This window comes from Lipophrys pholis, assembly GCF_963383615.2.
Source record: "Lipophrys pholis genome assembly, chromosome: 1".
NCBI lineage: Eukaryota > Metazoa > Chordata > Actinopteri > Blenniiformes > Blenniidae > Lipophrys > Lipophrys pholis.
In genome coordinates this window covers 31676796-31695592 of record NC_137635.1, presented here as the reverse complement: position 1 = coordinate 31695592, position 18797 = coordinate 31676796, and the positions used below count along the sequence as shown (strand labels likewise).

General features: G+C 40.1%; 1 protein-coding gene across 2 annotated transcripts in view; it reads left to right on the top strand.

The window, feature by feature from the left end:
* Positions 1-18797, top strand: part of LOC308115782 (myomegalin) — a gene marked incomplete at its 5' end in the record, with an annotated part of 57895 nt that overhangs the window by 9596 nt on the left and 29502 nt on the right. For both annotated transcript variants that reach the window (XM_080473537.1, XM_080473535.1), the window contains 6 exons: positions 173-283; positions 8122-8198; positions 12006-12129; positions 12343-12500; positions 12684-12840; positions 14722-14775. In XM_080473537.1, coding sequence (XP_080329663.1) covers positions 173-283; positions 8122-8198; positions 12006-12129; positions 12343-12500; positions 12684-12840; positions 14722-14775 — 681 coding nt within the window. The remainder of the gene's footprint in view (positions 1-172; positions 284-8121; positions 8199-12005; positions 12130-12342; positions 12501-12683; positions 12841-14721; positions 14776-18797) is intronic.

Here is an 18797-nt window from a genome sequence, read left to right as displayed (position 1 = left end):
ACGGTTACCGGACTCTGACACGAGGACACGCCGGGACGGCGGCCGTCCTCTAATAACATGGACTCCGTCCACAGAGACTCTATATCTGATTTCTGAACCGTAGAATGGACACGTGGAGACGCGTCGGTGCTCGCTGACCGCCATGTCTAACGGTTACCGTACTTTGTCGCAGCACCTGAATGACTTGAAGAAGGAGAACTTCAGCCTCAAGCTCCGCATCTACTTCCTGGAGGAGAGGATCCAGCAGAAGTACGAGGAGAGCAGCGAAGATGTCTACCGCTCAGTGAGTAGCACTCCTCTCTTCTGTCCGCCAAACCAAAGGAAGTGACCGCCGAGGAGCGGGCGGAGGCTGGAGCAGCACTCCTGCTACTGCGGCCTTGCTTTAAAATACATTACAAGTTGTTGTCAAAAATATGAATGAATTAAAAGTATAAGTTACTTTTTGTCCTCATTCAATTCGATTAAAATAAAAAAATAATTAAAAAATAATGAGAACCTAAAAATACTACCTAATTACAGTAATGTGTATTTAGTTACTTCCATCAATGTGAAAGTAATTGAATTGGCTTCACTGCTGAGAGCTGTAACTATTTAAATTAAAACCTAGTAGAAATAAAAGTACTGTTGTGACAAAAAAGAAAATACTCGGGTAAAAAAGTACTCAAAAAAGAAAGTTACTTCTCAATCAGATATATTTGTGTTGTCAGTTGCAGGTATTGAATTGTTAAATTGTTGCATGAAGTGTACCCATTTTAATGAAATACTCATAAACAATGCAATGTGAGTATTTGTAATCCATTACTTTCGTGCCTGGAAAATTAATGCTTGACGGCTGAAAAGAGTAATAATGATGACGTGTACTCAAATACTACATTCAATTGCAATGTTTATAGCAGCCACTCTGCTGGTTTGATGTGTAATATTACATATTTGAAAAATACTCTCAAAAACTCCATCGAATACTTTGTAATTAGTTACCTCCAACGTTAAAAGTGAGAAGGTTTGAAAAAAATCTAGAAATTTGTACTTGAGTATAATTATATTTACATTACATTGTAATCGTACCCAAATACACGAAAACACAAAGTCAAGTTCAAAGTCAAACTCAAAACTTTTGGGTACTTAATCAATAAAGTGAATGAATGAAGTTCGAATGAACTTACATATTTGAGGAAAACAAAAATATCACATTTATATTATTTGATTTAAGTGATTTATTTATTCACTTCCAGCCCCGTAACATCAGTTTAAATTGCCTCTGGAGAGACTCGAACAGTTAATCATGAGATGGAAATTAGTTAAATTGTATATTTTAGGATGTCGTTTTACTTTTAAGTACAAATTTCACCCGGAGATCTGAATGGAACTAGTGGATTTTATTAAAAGAGGAAATTCCTGCTTCATATCCAATTTTTTTTTTTTTAAAGTAATGTGACTGTACATTTTTGGTTTCAATGTGGTTTCAATTGAGATATTGTATACAGGTAAACTTGCAAATCGTCTTTAAAAAAGTGTTTTGTTGTCAAGTAGTTGGAACAAAAGTACTCCTATTTGTACTTTTGAAGTATTGTTGAAGCGATGAAGCAATAAGCATCTTCAAATGTTATATGGATTAAATTTCATATTGTTATAGAAACTATGAGTTAGGTCTTTATATGTAGCTTGTAACTATGGCAACCGCCACACCATTACGATACACTCACAATAAATTCTGTCTTTTTGTTCAAACGTTCATCTCACAGTATTAAGCTTTACTTACTTCTTTTTAAAACAAACACACACACACACACACATACAGTTATCTAAAGATATTTCAATGCTTTAAAGTGTTAAACAACCTAATTTACCACTTACACAGGGTAAAACATGTTGCAAAGCATAATATCAACCAAAATCAAAGCTATTTCACCATTTCTAGCTTCAAACGTTTCAGAATTTTATAAATGTCACTGGTTGTAGGCTATCATGCACGTAGTCCCACTATGTAAGGCTTTTTTTGCAACAACAAAATAAAAAGTAATCTAAATCTGACTTACTGAAAGAAACAGGCGTACATTTAAAAACTTTCACCAACAATACAGTTATATATTATGCTTGTCATCAATTGTTCAGTATTATTGGTGTGAAATAAACAGCACAAGTTGCCAAGCTGCACAATAGAGGGTCCAAGGGATAAAAACTTCTTGCTGGGAAAAGGCGTGTGTGTGTGTGTGTGTGTGTGTGTGTGTGTGTGTGTGTGTGTGTGTGTGTGTGTGTGTGTGTGTGTGTGTGTGTGTGTGTGTGTGTGTGTGTGTGTGTGTGGTCAGCTGTTCTCTGCTTGCTCTGCTCAGATCTTCCTGGTAATTCCTGCATACCAGCACTGATTGAGTCGTCTGATCTTATGCTGCACTGACAGCGAACCAGACTGTAATACTCTCCCTCCCTCGCTGCAGCTGAAGGTTAATCAGTCCAATCAGCCGGTTTTTTTCTTCTTCTTCTTCTGCAGACTAAATCTTTATTCCACAGATGTTATCTGACCCCGAGGCATTGAGTGTTGAAGGGTTTCAGGGTAATACAGTACAGGCGAGGTGTGCTGCTGCCAGGCACATACTGATCTCTCCCTATTTATAGAGCAGGCTTCAGTACACTGATTTATTCATCATGTGCGTGGGGGGTGCGCGTGTGGAGACTTTGCATGTTCTCCCTGTGCATGCATGGGTATTCCAATATCCTTCCACAGTCAAAAAACTTCATCTAAACGTGTCTCAGAGCTGTGAATGTGAGTGTGTGTCTCTGTTTGTCCTGAGACAGGAGCCAAAATACAATATTTCCAAACATTTTGATGTAAACATATCTTTTAGATTTATTACACATAAACTGAAATGTTTCTGTCGTTTTTGCTTTATCATTCACAATCTGGGCTTAGAGGTCCCCATAGTAAAGATTATTTTAGATTAGTATAGTTTCAAATAGATCAACTATTTTCCCCTTTTATTTACCTCAGAAGTGTTTAAAAAAGAAGCTCACTAAAATGTCTTGTTATGGGAAATTAATTTAAATTACACACAGCATTGAAGGTCTTCCCAGGAAAGCTCAATGCTCTCCCACCTTATGTGCTGTTTACACACAAAAAATGTTTAAAAGCATCACATATTCTAACATTTCTTGCTTAAAAAATCTCAAAATTCACAACATTTCTCACTGGATCTCTGTAAACGTTTTCCTTCGTGTCATGAAGCACCATTGTTCTCCTGTTTCATGGATTTTTTGTTATGTCGCTAACAAAGTCAATAAGGTTTTGATTTCCTTTGAGTCACCACCTCTATTAAAAAAACATACATTTGCAATGGAGAAAGTACTAATTTTAAAAACTTTTTACTTACCTAAGTGTAAGAAATATCTTCAACTATACAGTAGATAAGCAATAGCTTTTCTTCTTAACAAAGTGCCTTCTAGCCTCTGGTGTGAATTCTTAATTAACTAGATCAGTATTGGTGTCATGATAAGAAGCAGGAAGTCCTTGGTTATTGATATTTAAAAAACAAAGTAATTCTGCTTTCATAAATCCAGAATGTGATCAGGGAAACATGATATAATAAATGAAATGAGGACGAGGTGAAAGCTAGAAAATGTAAATACATATAACATGATTTCAAAATGATATTGTGAAAATAACACAGTTACTGACACTCTAGTAACTGTATTATTCATGTAGAATATAATAATACGCAGTGTGAGGTATCATGATAGTTGACTGTGATTGTTATTGAGCACACGTCCTGTTTGTGCATGAAATCTGTGTCGTTAAGTCAGTGCATCCAATGTGTAAATAAGTGAGTAAATTGTATTTATCTATTGATTTAGAGAGCGCTTTTCATTGGTATAAAAGCACTTGACAATATCAGAACAAAACATAATACAACCAGTTCATTTCCATCCAGTGAAAGTGACACGTGACTCATGTCGTCTCGCAAATAAAGACATTCATGAGAACAGCATAAGGTGGTGAATACTATTATACCTGAATGGTCGCGTTTGCAATTTTTTTAAGGAATGAAATGTACATACTTTTGCAATAGAGAAAATGTTTAAAATATTTGCACATGCTCGTTTATGTTAGTCAATTTTCTTTTGCCACTTTTTGAAGTATTGAAAAGACAGATCTAGGAATACAACCTATGGAGGTATTATTGGTGAAAAAGCTTTGAGCACTTGTAAAAGTGGAATTTGTAGTTGTGCACCATGAATTTGTAGTTGTGTACCTGTAGAATTTTTTTCAAACGCAAATACACAACACCACACTCACACATTCCTCCGGGACAAAATCCTCTCTCCTGATTGGCTGTGAAATCCGTCAATCTCAGATAAGCCCCGCCCTTTTCTCCATTGACTGAACTCATAGGTACTTTTTCTCAGCTGAGAGCCGCGATGTTTGATTTGTAGTTGAAGAAAACAGAATCTGTGACTCGTGGTGAAAAACTTCACATTGATTCAGGTGCACAAATATGATATTCACCACATTTACTGCAACAATTGTAGGAAAAATGTGAGCACGTCAGTTTTTCAATCTGTGACTTGTAGAAAACAATTTGTGCTCCTGTAATTATAAATTTGTGAACGTGTGGGTGTGCAAAAGAGGTACACAACTCACAGTACACAACTGCAAATTTACGGTACACAACTACAAATTCCACTTTTTCAAGTGCTCAAACCTTTTTCACCAATAATACTTCCATATACAACATGCACATGCATGTGATGTATATATTTTTTTTAGATGTGTGTATACACACACGAGTCTGTAATGTCACTAAGATAAAAGGTCGGCGACCCCCGATGGCACAGAATTCCTCGGTCGAACAGCGATTCTGACCTGTGGACCTCAGAAGACGACGGGTCTCAGCAGGTCAGAGATATTTTGGGAAGCTTGAGCCACGCGGAACCCTAAAAATGTCTTTTAAAATGAATTAAAGATGAAGAGGAAGCCAAGACTGCATCGTCTGCCGGCGCCTGTTTGACGTCTCGCTACAGCATTTTGCTGATTAAACAAGTAAAAAAAACTGAGGAGAGATAAAAACTTGGCCAGTCGTCTCACAGCCAGTAGTTTTAGTCTTGAGGTATTCCAGTTAACCAGGTGTTGGTAGGGAATTCTGTTTAACCCATTTCTATTTCATCATTATCTGACCACCTTGTGAGTACAGAAGATAGTTATGAGCCAGAGTGGAAAGACTTCAAATGAACACAGATATTTGCATTTTGTGCAAAAAAAAAAAAAAAAAAGGAAAAAGTATTAGCAGAAATAAGTAATCAAGTACATATAGCAACAGAGTATTTGTATATTATTATTAACCATCTCATCCTGACAGTTAATCACAGTTACAACTACCTCCTTTCTTTTAATGTCCATAATCAGCTCTTTGATGTCATCAAACCTGATAACTAATGATTTCTGTATTTTGAGGTCGTTGTCTTGATTAAATTAACTTCCACTCAGACTGAATGAGGATTTCTGATGAATACACAGTGGGGCAGATGTGTCTGCCGTGTGCACACAAACCTTCTTTTTTTTTTTTTTTTTCCATCCCGTCAGCTAAAAGGGGATCTGTTGCTGAGGGCAGATCCTCCACCGCGGGGCAGAGGGCCAGAGGGCCAGAGGGGCAGGTGCAACCATCAGGCTCTATATATAGAGCTCTTTTCGAGATGGAAACCATCTCTGACTGTCAACAATGTTGTTCACACACACACACACACACACACACACACACACACACACACACACACACACACACACACACACACACACACACACATACACGCGCGCGTGCTGTATCTGACACCACGCCACCACAGACCTATCAGGAGTTGAAGATGTAGCAAATCAGCATTTTAAATCTCACATGAGAGGTCAGTGGTTCAGCGCTGCTGCTTTGCTTTCTGTCATGAAGGTGTGTGAACCTTGTGGTTTTGGGCTGGAAGTCCTCCTCCCCCAGCAAACCTGTGGGAGCATCGTAAAAAAATTATTTTAAAAAGGCGAGTGGTGTGCTATAAGTAACTGGGAGGTGGGAAATGTACCACTTCCCAGTGGGAAAAATAGAAACAAATAAGTTGTTGTTTTGTTTAGTTTTTTTCTGTTTATATTCATTAGAATAAATGATGACACTCCCTCTCAGAGAAGTAGACTTGTCGTTTGTAACTATGAAGGTCTGTAACAACAAAACACCAACTGTACACCAGATATGTGGAAATGCAGAGTGAATGAGCTCGATCCTTTATTTTCTGCACCTTTATTGTCCCGTTAATGCGGTGAAACGGGAAATCAAACCTTCACAACAGGCAGTTCAATTATTTAGGGAAGAAGAATTACAGCCACAGTTCTTCAAAGAGAAGCCGCTTTCTGTTAGGAGCTGAGTTCATTTCATTCTCTGTTGTACATACTACAGACTCAGTTTATATCATTGATTTAGGAGTCATGTGCGGTACTTAAATGTGATTGTAATGTGCTGAATAAAAGCGAGCCTGTGTCTGGTGTTGCTTGAGAAATACCGCACAAGTCTCAGGGTCTGATTTATTAAGATGCTGCGTAAAGTAATTGCAAGCTCAGTTTGCGTTCATTTTCAGGTGGTTTTCACCTGGAGGAGTATATATGGGAAGGTTTTGTGGAGGAAATTATCAAACATATGAAGCGTGTGACAGAAAATCAATGTGAACTCTGCAGAAAGTATAAAGAAAAATGCATTGTGGGAGGTGATTAGTCACAGAATCTAAATCTGAGGTACAAAATGATCTTATATCTAAGAATAAAGTCCACAAAAACAAAGTTGCGAGGAGCCAGTTGAGGATTGTTTTTTTTTTTCTCAAGCTGATCTTCACCTTCTTGTCAAGCTTATTAAAATCACCGACAATGCAAACATTTTCACACATTAATTATTCATCATTGTCTGCTCCAAGCATTGTTCGCCATCTGTCTGATATTCCATTAAGACAAACAGGCTAAATCCATAATATACGTATGTAACATGTGTGTGCATGTACACATTTCCACATCCCGGCGTTTGAATCTCCAGAGAAGCTTCATCCGTTCATCAGGGTCACAGATAAAGTGTCCTCTGGTCTGTTGTCTGAGGTCAGAATGGAAAGAATGGATCCCATTCCCTCTGTGTAAATCCTCTTTTGCCCCTGCTCATAACAAAGAGCACCGCCTGGCCCCTTAACATCCCCCCCATGCTCCCCCCCACCCCCGCCCCCTCAATTCAACCCCCAGCAGGTAAACAAACAGTGGCGTTCAGCCTTTTGGCCCCTCCAGTGAGTATCTGAGCCGCCCTGAATTCTGCAGCTCTAAATTTATCTGCACGGTTTGACGCTGAGGACACATTACACCCACCTGCTCTGATTCACACAGCAGAGCGAGGACCGGGACCGGCTCACTCTGCACGGGAGAAGAAACTAACACAGTCTGACGCTGAAACACAAGCTGGCTTTGTTTGTTTTTTAAAAAAAGTAAGCCCTCCTCTAGTTCTTCTAAAAAAAAGCCGTTAGATATTATGTCTGTGTGCTGCCACGTTTTCATCCAGCTCAGTTTGGAGAGACATTGTGTTGTGTTGGGGGTGAGGACACACACACACACACACACACACACACACACACACACACACACACACACATACAGTATATATATGTCATTGCACACAAAAACTTAAACCAATAAACAAACTCATTCAACAACCAAATGTCTGTTTTTAATTCCAGAAGAAAACGCCTTGCTCCAAAGCTTTACCAATGAAGAAGCCTTAAGGTGTGGGGAAGTTACTTCTGGAAGAGAGAGAGAAGTTTCCTAACCGTGAACTTCTAAAGTAATCCAAGAAGTTAAAAATATTTAGTTCATCAATGCATGAGACTCAATGTGTGTGTGAGCTGAAGAACTCTCAGAGCCTCTCAGATGAGAATGAAAACCTGTAAAACCTTAAGACCTGGTGCTTTTTAACACAAACCAGAAAGCTTCACCACAGTCTGGTTGAAAGGGTCTCCACTGGCGTCCTGTTACTGTACTTCATGTTCTACTCTGACAGTACTACATTTAATGTTGGTCACTGTGAAATGCTTGTAGAGAATCTTGATTCACTCTCCGCCCTTCGTCTTTTGCAGAACATCGAGCTGAAAGTGGAAGTAGAGAGCTTGAAGCAGGAGCTCCAGGAAAAGCAGGACCTTCTGGACAAAGCTCTGTAAGTCCACAAATACTACTCTGTAACTCTGTGATCCAAACATCGGCTCATATATACATATAAAGCCGAGCTATAACCGTCTGACATGTGTTAGAGATGATGTTACAGTTGTTTAGCTGTTTAATGTCGGCATCAAACCGGATATCAAGATCAATAGCTGTCTGCGGAAGTCCTACATACAGTAAGTCTGCTTTGACTCGCAGTGGAACATGAGGAATGCAGATATCGACCACTAAATTCCTCCAAGGGCCCAAGCAACGTCACAATATCTACATGTTGTTGTGTTGTTGTTTTTTTATATATATTCATTTAGCATCAAAACTACAAATTGCCCCAGAATTTGCTCCATTTCCAGCAGCATGATAAACGTTATATTGATACATGAAAACGTGTGTCGATGATATTTTGGCTTGACAGACAGTTCTGAGTGGCGGCTGGGTCACTGTGACCAGCTCATACGTCCCTGGAGCCTCCATGCTTGGCCCTGGCTCAACAACTATCTGTTCAGAATATTCACGTGTCGATCTCAACATGAAAAGTGTTGTGCTGCTGCGTGCGTGCGTGCGTGCGTGCGTGCGTGCGTGCGTGCGTGCGTGCGTGCGTGCGTGCGTGCGTGCGTGCGTGCGTGCGTGCGTGCGTGCGTGTGTGTGTGGTGTCACTCCATCTTTGGGTGTTGGAGTGTGTCCCCGCTAGAGAACATCTACCTAATCTCCACATAGTCCTGTTATCGTATCTCTAACAGCCTGTGTGCAGCTGCTGATGGAGAAAACACACACGTGAACACAGGAAGGCAGAGTGACGCCTCACCCTTCACCAATGAAATGCTCTTTAAAAACTTACGAATGCGTTGCCAAAATGTTTTCTCTTTTGGGGTAAAGGTGTTTAAAGGTGCTGTGAGGAAAATGTAAGTAACGAGACTTTTGTGCGTCCGGTTAGAGTCATGAGTTATGAATTTCCCTAACGACTAAAAGCTCCATCAGTTTCATCTGACGGAGGACGGACTGTGTTTACCTGTGTAGGCTGTCAAGGAAAGAAGTGGCAAATTATGAATACTCAGATTACTGTGATTAAGTGGTATTCGAGCTACTTTCAAGCCCATCCTCCATCACTCTTTTCACCCTCCGGTCGTAGTTTCATATTTTGCTTCGATTCACCAAGCTGAAGAAGGAAAGTTGACCGGTTGCGTTGGCTGATCTGCGACTCAGCGTTGTTCATCACATGCCAGCTGTTACTGTTCCTGGAAGGGATAATCTGGCTCTTATTACAGCTTTCTATTTTAGGTTCCACCGTTCCTCCTTCTCTGTACTTTCTGTAGCTTTGGAGCCTATTCTTCTACAAAGCTGTTATTATGTGAGTTGGAGCTTCCAGTCATTTTCCACGTATTGTTTCAATGAAGGCCCAAAAAAAAGATGAATAAAAATCTGCTGAAATGAATTTTTAAAAAATGGCTTAGGAATTCCTTAAGTAAAATCCTAAAGCCTAAATAGATGTTTTTTTATGATGATCTAATAACAAATGCCTAAATACAAGCTTGTAAAATGCTTATTTAAAGTTAAAATAAATGCTTAAACATACTTATTCCAAAGATTTGATAAGTTAATACTCATATGAAACCCAAAATAAATGCTTAAATCACTGCTTTTTAAATAAATGTTCAGCTAAAATCTTTAGTAAGTATATTCATATTATATAAAACTTGAAGAGATTAAATAAATACTTCAAAAATGCGTCAATAAATAATCCGATTAAATGCTTCGGTGAATAAATATACGAAAAATGATCAAATATTTTGTCATTTCAATTATTTATTATTATTATTATTTTTTTTTATTATTATTTTTTTTATTATTATTATTATTACTATTGTTGTTGTTGATTAATATTTGAAAATTTCAATTTACATATTTTCAATATATGACTCCATTAATAACCAGATGACGAAATGTGAAGCTGTCGCTTTGTCCGTGCATATGCCACAACAGTGTGCTGGAACTTAAAATAGTTTGTAACCCAGATTAGTAAACACCGTCCATGTGGCTGCCCCCGGGCCCTGAAGGTCTCGTCCACTCCACATAAAGGACACTTGTCTGTGAGGCAGACCGGGTGAAAATATCCCAGATATCTGAGCTGCTGCGTGCAGCAGATGGAGTTAAAAACGTTTGTCGAGTAGGTCCAGAACGGGCTCTCGTGGCGACAGGGTGGCGTCTGCCATTCTGGGAGCAGGAATTCTGGGATACGGGCAGACGCCTGCTCGGGAGGGAGGAGAACAAATCATGACTGAAGATGAACAGAGAACAAGACGATTTGTGCATCTTTAGATTACAACCGAGAGTTTAGATTACTGCCCAAATGCTGATCTGTGTGAATTAATGGAATTAAAGCACAGGTTATGAGCGAGGCGCTCACTTCATCGCTGCTATAAGAGGAAGGATGAAAGTGTGTCCCATGAGCACAGGGACAGACTGAAAAGAGATGACGTGTGATTCTTTTATGGCTTTAACCAACGTCTCCATCATGTCCTGAAGCTGACCTCACTGTCTACATCTGTGTGTGCGGATAAAGTGATGTGGGGGTCTGACTCAATGGAAACAGGTTCAAATCCAAAATAAGAAGCCCCTCTGTGAATGTCCCTCATTTGTCTTTAACAGACAGACAGAAATAAAAAAAGCATTGCTTATACTTGAATAAATAGCAGCTCATACACACAAATACCAAAAAATTGAAATAAAACCAATCCCCCCAATGGACTAAACACATCATCATGCATTCGTGCACAAAATTGTATTTAATTTGGATATTTAGTCTTAAATTAGGCCAATTTACATAGTTTATCACTGATTAATGTGATTAATTACAATGTTGAGCGTGAGATTATACTGATTAATAAGGATTGCAACTTCATTGTTATGACTTTGTGTGATTATTCAGCTATATAGTTGTAATTCCACCAAATTGTATGAACTGAAGATGTTGAAATAGGTTGGAGACAACTAATGTCTCCTCTCGGGTGGCTGTGGGTTAGTGGGTAGAGTAGGCAGTCCTCCAGTCCCGTGTTGGTGGTTCGATGATTCATCAACGTGTCTGGGAAAGACACTGAACCCTGAATTGCTCCCAGTGGAGGTTGAGCACCTTGCAGGGCAGCTGCAGCATTGATGTGAGTGTTTGCATAAATGGGTGGACGAGCTTTAAGACAGCTGCTCCGGTGAAAAAGGGGGAATTTTATAGCATTAAAGCTATTTGAAATGATAAATAAACATTTTTGTTTTGTTAAACTCGAGGAAGCATGAATAGTGAACTCCATTAACAGTACACCATGAGTGCAAAGTGTTTATAAAAAACAAAAAATAAATAATTTACTGATAAACAAATGTAAGTACTGTTCCTCATTTGTCCACTGGGAGGTCAAACAGTCTCTGCAAAAGAAATACTTGACTATAACACTTCATCTTATAATAATATCAATTAAAATTGTAACTTGTAGCTAATTTTAATTAAATCTTTTTTTAAATGATATGAAAAACTGTTTCACTCTCTAATGAATCCCTTTTCATGACACTGCAGTGGAAAACAAGTCTGATGACATATTGAAAAGTCCTTAGTGACTTCATATACTCAGGTTCTGCATAAAGGACTATGAAGATCAACTCTGTGTGATGAAATTCTGTCTTTTACTCGATTGAAGCATACAAGCCGGTCTCCAGGCCAAACCCTTCCGATGTCTGACTAACGCTGGCCGATCGAGAATGGTGTTTTGTATGGTATCTGGTCAGTGAGGTGATGAATGCTGACTTTCCTCTCCTTCTCCAGCACGGCAGCAGAGAGCTTGACCAATCACAATGAGGCAGAGTTACAGAGACGGTGTCAGGAGAGGCAGCAGGAAATCGACCACATGCAGCAGGTGCTCCAGACAAAGATCCAGCTCCTGCAGGAGGTCGCTTCACTCTGTCCCACTGTTTACATCCCAGCTAGGAGAGCGACGGCGTCGCAAAACCCTAACTGCTTCTCTATGTGTGTGTGTGTGTGTGTGTGCGTGTGTGTGTGTGTGTGTGTGTGTGTGTGTGTGTGTGTGTGTGTGTGTGTGTGTGTGTGTGTGTGTGTGTGTGTGTGTGTGTGTGGTGTGTGTGTGTGTGTGTGTGATCTTCAGGAGGCGCAGCTGGCTCGGAGCGAGGCTGAGCGGATGGCCTCGCTGGCTGGATCGCACTCCCACGCCTCCCTGCTCTCCTTAGACACCGCCATGGAGGACATCCCCGAGGATGAGAAGCCTCCGAGCGTCCTCTCGCCGTCCAACACCAACAAAGACAGGTGCACAACGTTGGGATGTCTCTTTAGTAAATGTGGATTTGCATACGTTACATATTAGAGCTGGTCCCCCCTCTGTGCATTAGAGATGGTCTGCCAGCGGTCTAAACCTCCAGCAGCGCAACTAGAAAATGTTCCGGAGTGAACCGAGCCAGCTCCAACTGTCTGTTGTCCGTCTGTCCTCAGGCTGATCGAGGAACTGACAAAAGAGCTTCACTCCAAAGAGGCCCTCATCACAGAGCTGTGTGGAGACAAGGAAACACTCACGCTCAGGGTGGGAGAGCTGGAGGGGCAAGTTGAGGAGCTGTCCTCGTCTCTGGTGCAGAAGGACAAGGACGTAGAGGTATTTATAACCTTTAAAATCAACACCAGTAATCTGCTTGGGTGGCTTCCACATAGCTCAATCTCCCATCCTCATTACTCCTGATGGAGCGATGGAGATCGGGGCATAAGATGGTTTCGGGGCGTTGTTCACGGACGCACATTGGTGGCAAGCAAGAGGGAAACAAGTGTTTTTAAAATGCAATACTAAAATCTCATGCCAATCCTGGGATATTAAACTTTAGGACCGAAAGATTTTGCGCTAAAGCTTAATTAATCATTTTTATTGCTTCCTATTACAATTTAAAAGTGTGTGTTTTAATGATGAAATAATACCCTGCACTTATATACTTCCCTAAATATTGCTTCTCATGAATTAGCCGGGGAACTAAAATCGTGCAGGATAAAGTTAACCTACGTGATTTAAAATGCGGAGTACCCCAAGGCTGCCTCTTGGGCCCCTGGCTCTTTAACTTACACATGCCCCCATTTGTTGATGTCACCAGGAGTCATGGCCTCACCTTTCACCTTTCACATGTTTATGTGCTTCATTTCACGGCACGAAGTGCTCCGTATATAAATATTTGATCCACTGATATCAATGGAAATGCTGTAGATAACATGTGGAGTCCGTGTTCTACACGTCTCCACTTCTGCCTCTTGCGTGTGAAGATTTACAGTCAAACCCTGAGCGAATTCTACACGCCGTCTATAGTTGGTACATCAGTGTGGAGCTCCGTGTGTCGTCTCCTGCAGCAGCATACGGAGCATTCCTCAGCCATACTGGAACAGTTACTTTATTGGCTGCTCACTACGGAGGTCTGCACGCACCCAACGCTTTTAACAAACACACACGTATGCAGAGAAAGAAGCATCATCTCCTGCGACCAGGGATACAAGTTACAATTTTTAATTCGGTGATTTTAATCCAATCCGAGCGCAGACTTTGTCATGTAATCTGTTGATTTCATAAGTAACTGCTAAGAGGACGTTTTGACAACTGTGTGTGTGTGTGTGTGTGTGTGTGTGTGTGTGTGTGTGTGTGTGTGTGTGTGTGTGTGTGTGTGTGTGTGTGTGTGTGTGTGTGTGTGTGTGTGTGTGTGTGTGTGTGCGTCACGTGCATGCATGTGTCTGAGTAAGATTTCAGAAATGTGAAAGCATTTAAAGTATAGTGTACTTTGTATTTCTACTTGACTCTTCTTTAACAACAGTACCTTCACTTGTGATTGAGTATCACTCAAACAATTTTACACAGATTAGTCGAAAAGAGTACTTTGTACCTTTTGCTAGTCTTTTTAACCACAGAATGCTTACTTGTAAATGAGTACATTTCAAAAATGTTCAAGTAGAGAATATTACCATATATTCTGACTACTGAGTATTTTTATCCAACAGTGCTTGTAGTTAAGTGCAATTTAAACAGTGTAATAGTATTAATACATTTACTATTTGTACTACAGCTATTACATGTAGTATTTGTATTTATATACTTAAGTATGTTCCACAATGCTTTACCACAGTTTGAGTGGTTGTACAGTAGTTTGTATGAAGTGTATGAGTACTCTTTTCACCACTGCATGCATCATTTTCTATTCATATGCAGGTTTATTTATTACCGTTCTTGTTTCTGTGTGTATTTCTGTCCCGGATTATTCTGAACACTTAATAAAGTAAATATATTTATTTCATATCATCCTGGAGGTTTATCATGAGGCCCTATATAAATAAATAAACTCTGAACAGGTGGCTATGGACTTAATGTACGATAACCAGTGGTGTAAATTGTATTTTGATTATATTTATCGTCTTAGGAGTGACAAGCAATATATCATAGGTTACATACAATGGCAATATTTACATTCATGCATTCATTCATTAATTCTCTTCATTTCTTCCCCCACAGTTCTATCAGGAGGAACTCGGCCAGGAGAGGCTACGAATTGAACAGGAGATGCAGGTATGTTGCTAAAGATAACTTCAATTTTGCCCCTTTTCATCTCACGGAGAATAAACACCCAATTCATACCTGATTGTGGGCCCTTCTGTGTGATGTTTTTATGTTATTTATGTCTTTGTGCGAGAGTTTGCTCAATTTGTGGATATTGGTTTTGCCTCACAGTGACGAGGCCTCCGAGTGTTGTTTCCTCTTTCAGAGGTTTTTCTGTGGAGTTTGCGTGTTGTGACTGAGTTTGTGGGGGTTTTCTTCACATGCTTCAGCTTCATGGATGGATGGATGGATGGATGGATGGATGGATGGATGGATGGATGGATGTCCATCACATGTTATCAGAGTTCTGCAGTGTGTCAGAAGTGTCAGAGCAGCGCTCTTGTTTGTGCAGTCGTGGGTTTGTCCAACTCTGCCTCCTTGTGGACAAATGGTGTATGACATATTTAACTGAGAGCAGGGGTGCAGGGGAAAAAGAATATAACTCAATATAATGCCACACACTACAGTATTTATGTCCTCAGCTATGAATGACAGCTTGTTTTACGTAGGTTATTTGTGTAGGGGATGTTTAATAGGTGGAAGTACAAGGTTTTACCGATGAAATATTAAAAATGTCATCACATTACTTAGAAGCTTTTATCAGATATTCTTCCATCCATGCACAGTTTTCAGCTTTCATTTTAAAATTTGTTATTAGCCTATACAGGTAGATAAAAAAGAAATCTATACAATGAAATTACTTTCTCTTTAAAAACATCCTTACTTCTGTGTTTTACACTAATTTCACTGTGATTTTAATGCAAGTTGGAGCCGTTATAAATAGCGTTTCTCTAATGTGAGTATTTGTATTATATCTACTCTGCTGTGTGATGCAAAGAGAAGCCTGTGCTCGGGGAGCCTGTGGTGGTTGGTTGTGCTTCAATTAAAGCTCCCAGTGAAAGAACAGAGAGCTTGTCTCATCATATAAAGTACCACAATCTCATTACATTCACTGGCCTGAGCTTCAACGACGTCCCCAAGGACGCATTTCTCTCTTCAAGTGCAGATGAAGGAGGAGCATTACCCTTCACAAGCTCAAAAAACTCAGGCTTTTAACCCTTGACCATTGAAAAATATCCACATTTAAGTATATTGCAAGCTTCTTTTTACATTTTACTGACCTTTTAAATTCAGTAATATGAAACACCATAATCATAATGCCAATATTTGTACATTTAATAAATCACATCACATAAATTTCATAATTCATGGCTGGAAATTATTCCTTAAAAAAGCTTGAACCTGATCGTCATACTTTACTTTGGAGTTGATACAGACTAAAAACTCAGTGGGATTCAAACCCTCCACTTCTTGTCCCCCGAGTGCAATTACTGTTCCTCTTGGTTGGCATGGCGCCTCTCTGCAACGTGCTACTCGGGTAGTAATTTCTCCTCCTGTTGCAACGGAATTAAAAAACCCTTTCCACTACGCTGAAGGTTGAAATATTAATATTTTTACTGTAGTGATATTAGTCACTGTTTTACTCTATTTAAACACATTGTAAATAGCAGCCACTTGATTTATTTTACTTGTAGAAATATTGATGTTAAATAGTAAAAATAAAGAAAATCAAAACGTGCACAATGGTAAATAAAAATGGGAATCGCCTCTGTTAAAAACAATTATCTTGTTTGCTACAAACATACAAATAAAAGGGTTTGATTTTGAATACAAATTGTATGAATTGTACTCTGTAAGATCAGTAGTATTTGTGTAACAATCCACCAAAGAAAATCCAAGTACAACCAAAATACTGCCTTCTTATGATACAGTGTAATTCATGAGTTCCTCCCATGATGAGCTGGTTAAAGGCTCCTTGTTGTTTTCAGTGTGATGCTGCAGGAGTTTTAACTTGTAAATCAGCTTTGAATAAAAAATGCAAATGTTGTCAGTAAGCAGGCTCTCTGCCCTCCGATCTGAATCTGAATGATGCTCTTCAAATCAAATGTGAACGCAGAGGCGGAGGAGTCACTGTTTGATCCTAATTGGGCTGGACCAGTCACATGACTATACTAACCTAAAAATATACTCCAGAATTTCCCTTTTGTTTTGGTGCAGAGAAATAGCTCATGATTGAAGACAATTACTCCACGTGTCCAAAACGTTGAGTCACAATGGAAACTGTGAGCTTCTGGATGTAAAAGTTGTTGCACTCCGTGTGGAAATGCAGGCTTCAGGTCAGCACAGAGGATGTGTGTCTTTGTAAACTCAGAGTTGCTGTGAGACAGTGAAAAGAGTGTGTGAGACACTTGGAGTACACTGGGAATAAAGTGTGTTTTGAAAAGGGGTCAAAAATGTTTTCTTCAAGAAATTGTAGCTGGTAGCTGGTTTATCCAAAGATCAAAATGTATGTGAGGTCACTTTAAGGGAGTGTGCGTGTGCGTATGCGTGTGCGTGTGTGTTCATGAGCAGCTCTGGTTTCAGTCGGTTGTCAATAGGTCAGGTCGACCTTTGAGTGCCAGACACTGATATCTGGTTGTGTAGTTTGTGTAGTTTGTGTAGGGTCTTTGATTAGAATTTCATCTTCAGGTGCTTCTCCCAAACCTCCAGCTGGGCTGGGCAGTCCCTCCCTCTCCCCCTCCCCCATCGCCTCCCTACCTTAACTCACCACACATATAACAATGGTGCTTTATGAGATGGGCCGTCGAGGCGACATAACTTTGGCCTGGCCCCTCATCTCCTGGGTCTCCTGGGGGCGTGGCGGCTCCCCTCCTGGGTCTGGGTGGGGCACTGGGCTGTGCGGCCTGGCGGCTCTGGGTCCTGCTTGGTCTTGGCCTGATGGATTGTCGGGGTCTGAGTCCCGGTGTCCGTTCTCCTACATGGTTCTCCTGGCTGGGTGTGGGTCTCTTCTCTGTCTCCTGCCTCTTGTGCCTCCTGGGCTGGAGGTGTGGGCTTCTCTGGGCTGATATGCTGGGGGCTCTCAGGTCTGGTGGGCTGCCGGGTGCACAGCCGGGCCCCCCCCCCCACACACACACACACACACCACAAATTGTGTTGCTGGTATTGTTTAATTTTTGCCATTGCTCGCTAAAATGCTGAATTTATTAACTTGTGTGTCTGTTTTGGTTATTTTCTTGTTTTATGCACTTGTTTGTGTTTTGTAAACTCTGCTCATGATCATCTGGTTATATAACGGTTTAGCAGGTGGTTAAGATCTGTGCGGTAACTAGATTTGTTTAAAAACAAAATTCAAAGAAAGAAACTGTTGGTAGCCAAACTGTTGTCCAGGCACATCTATCTGGTCTCCCACAGGGACTTTGGGAGTAGCCCACAGGGCATACTCTAAAAATAGTGGTTTAATTTATATGAACCTGTCATTGTTCAGGAAGTTTGGAACAACAATCCTTCTGTTGGTTATTCAGCTTCAAAAAGGTCAACGACCCCTCCTGATGACTTTCTACTTTGTGTGTGTTTGGAAGTCACAGCGTGTCAGCGTGACCGTCTGTCGGTTCCTCCTGGGGAAACAGGAAAATATGGCCACTGCAGGGACAAACATGTGGTTGTTTGATATTTCACAGTAAAAGCATTGTTGAAATATCAGCACCATGGCAACAGGAGATAATAATCATCCTAATAACCTCAGGCAAACAACAGGTTTTGGACATTTGGAATGGAGAGCTCTTAAAAGAGCAAATCTTTCAGCAGTTTGATGCTGTTTTATAATGACGTGTGGAAGTGTTGTATTATCCTAAAACTGAGATTTAACAGAAAACATACACTTTATTCTGACAATTTATCTGCCAAAGCTAGTGAAGCCAAACACTGTGGACACTCTCAATCTCAGAGACAAATGATGTGAAAGCCTTTGATTCACCTGTATATAATATCTGTGCTCTCAGACGCACAGTACAGTGAATAAAGAATCATACAATTAGAAACTAACATAAATATAAAGCAGAGTTGTCTCTGTTAAAAGCACTGGCTTTTAAAAATGGTTTGACTTTTGAAGAAATGACACATAAAAGCCATTTGTTATTTAAATTTCGTGAAGT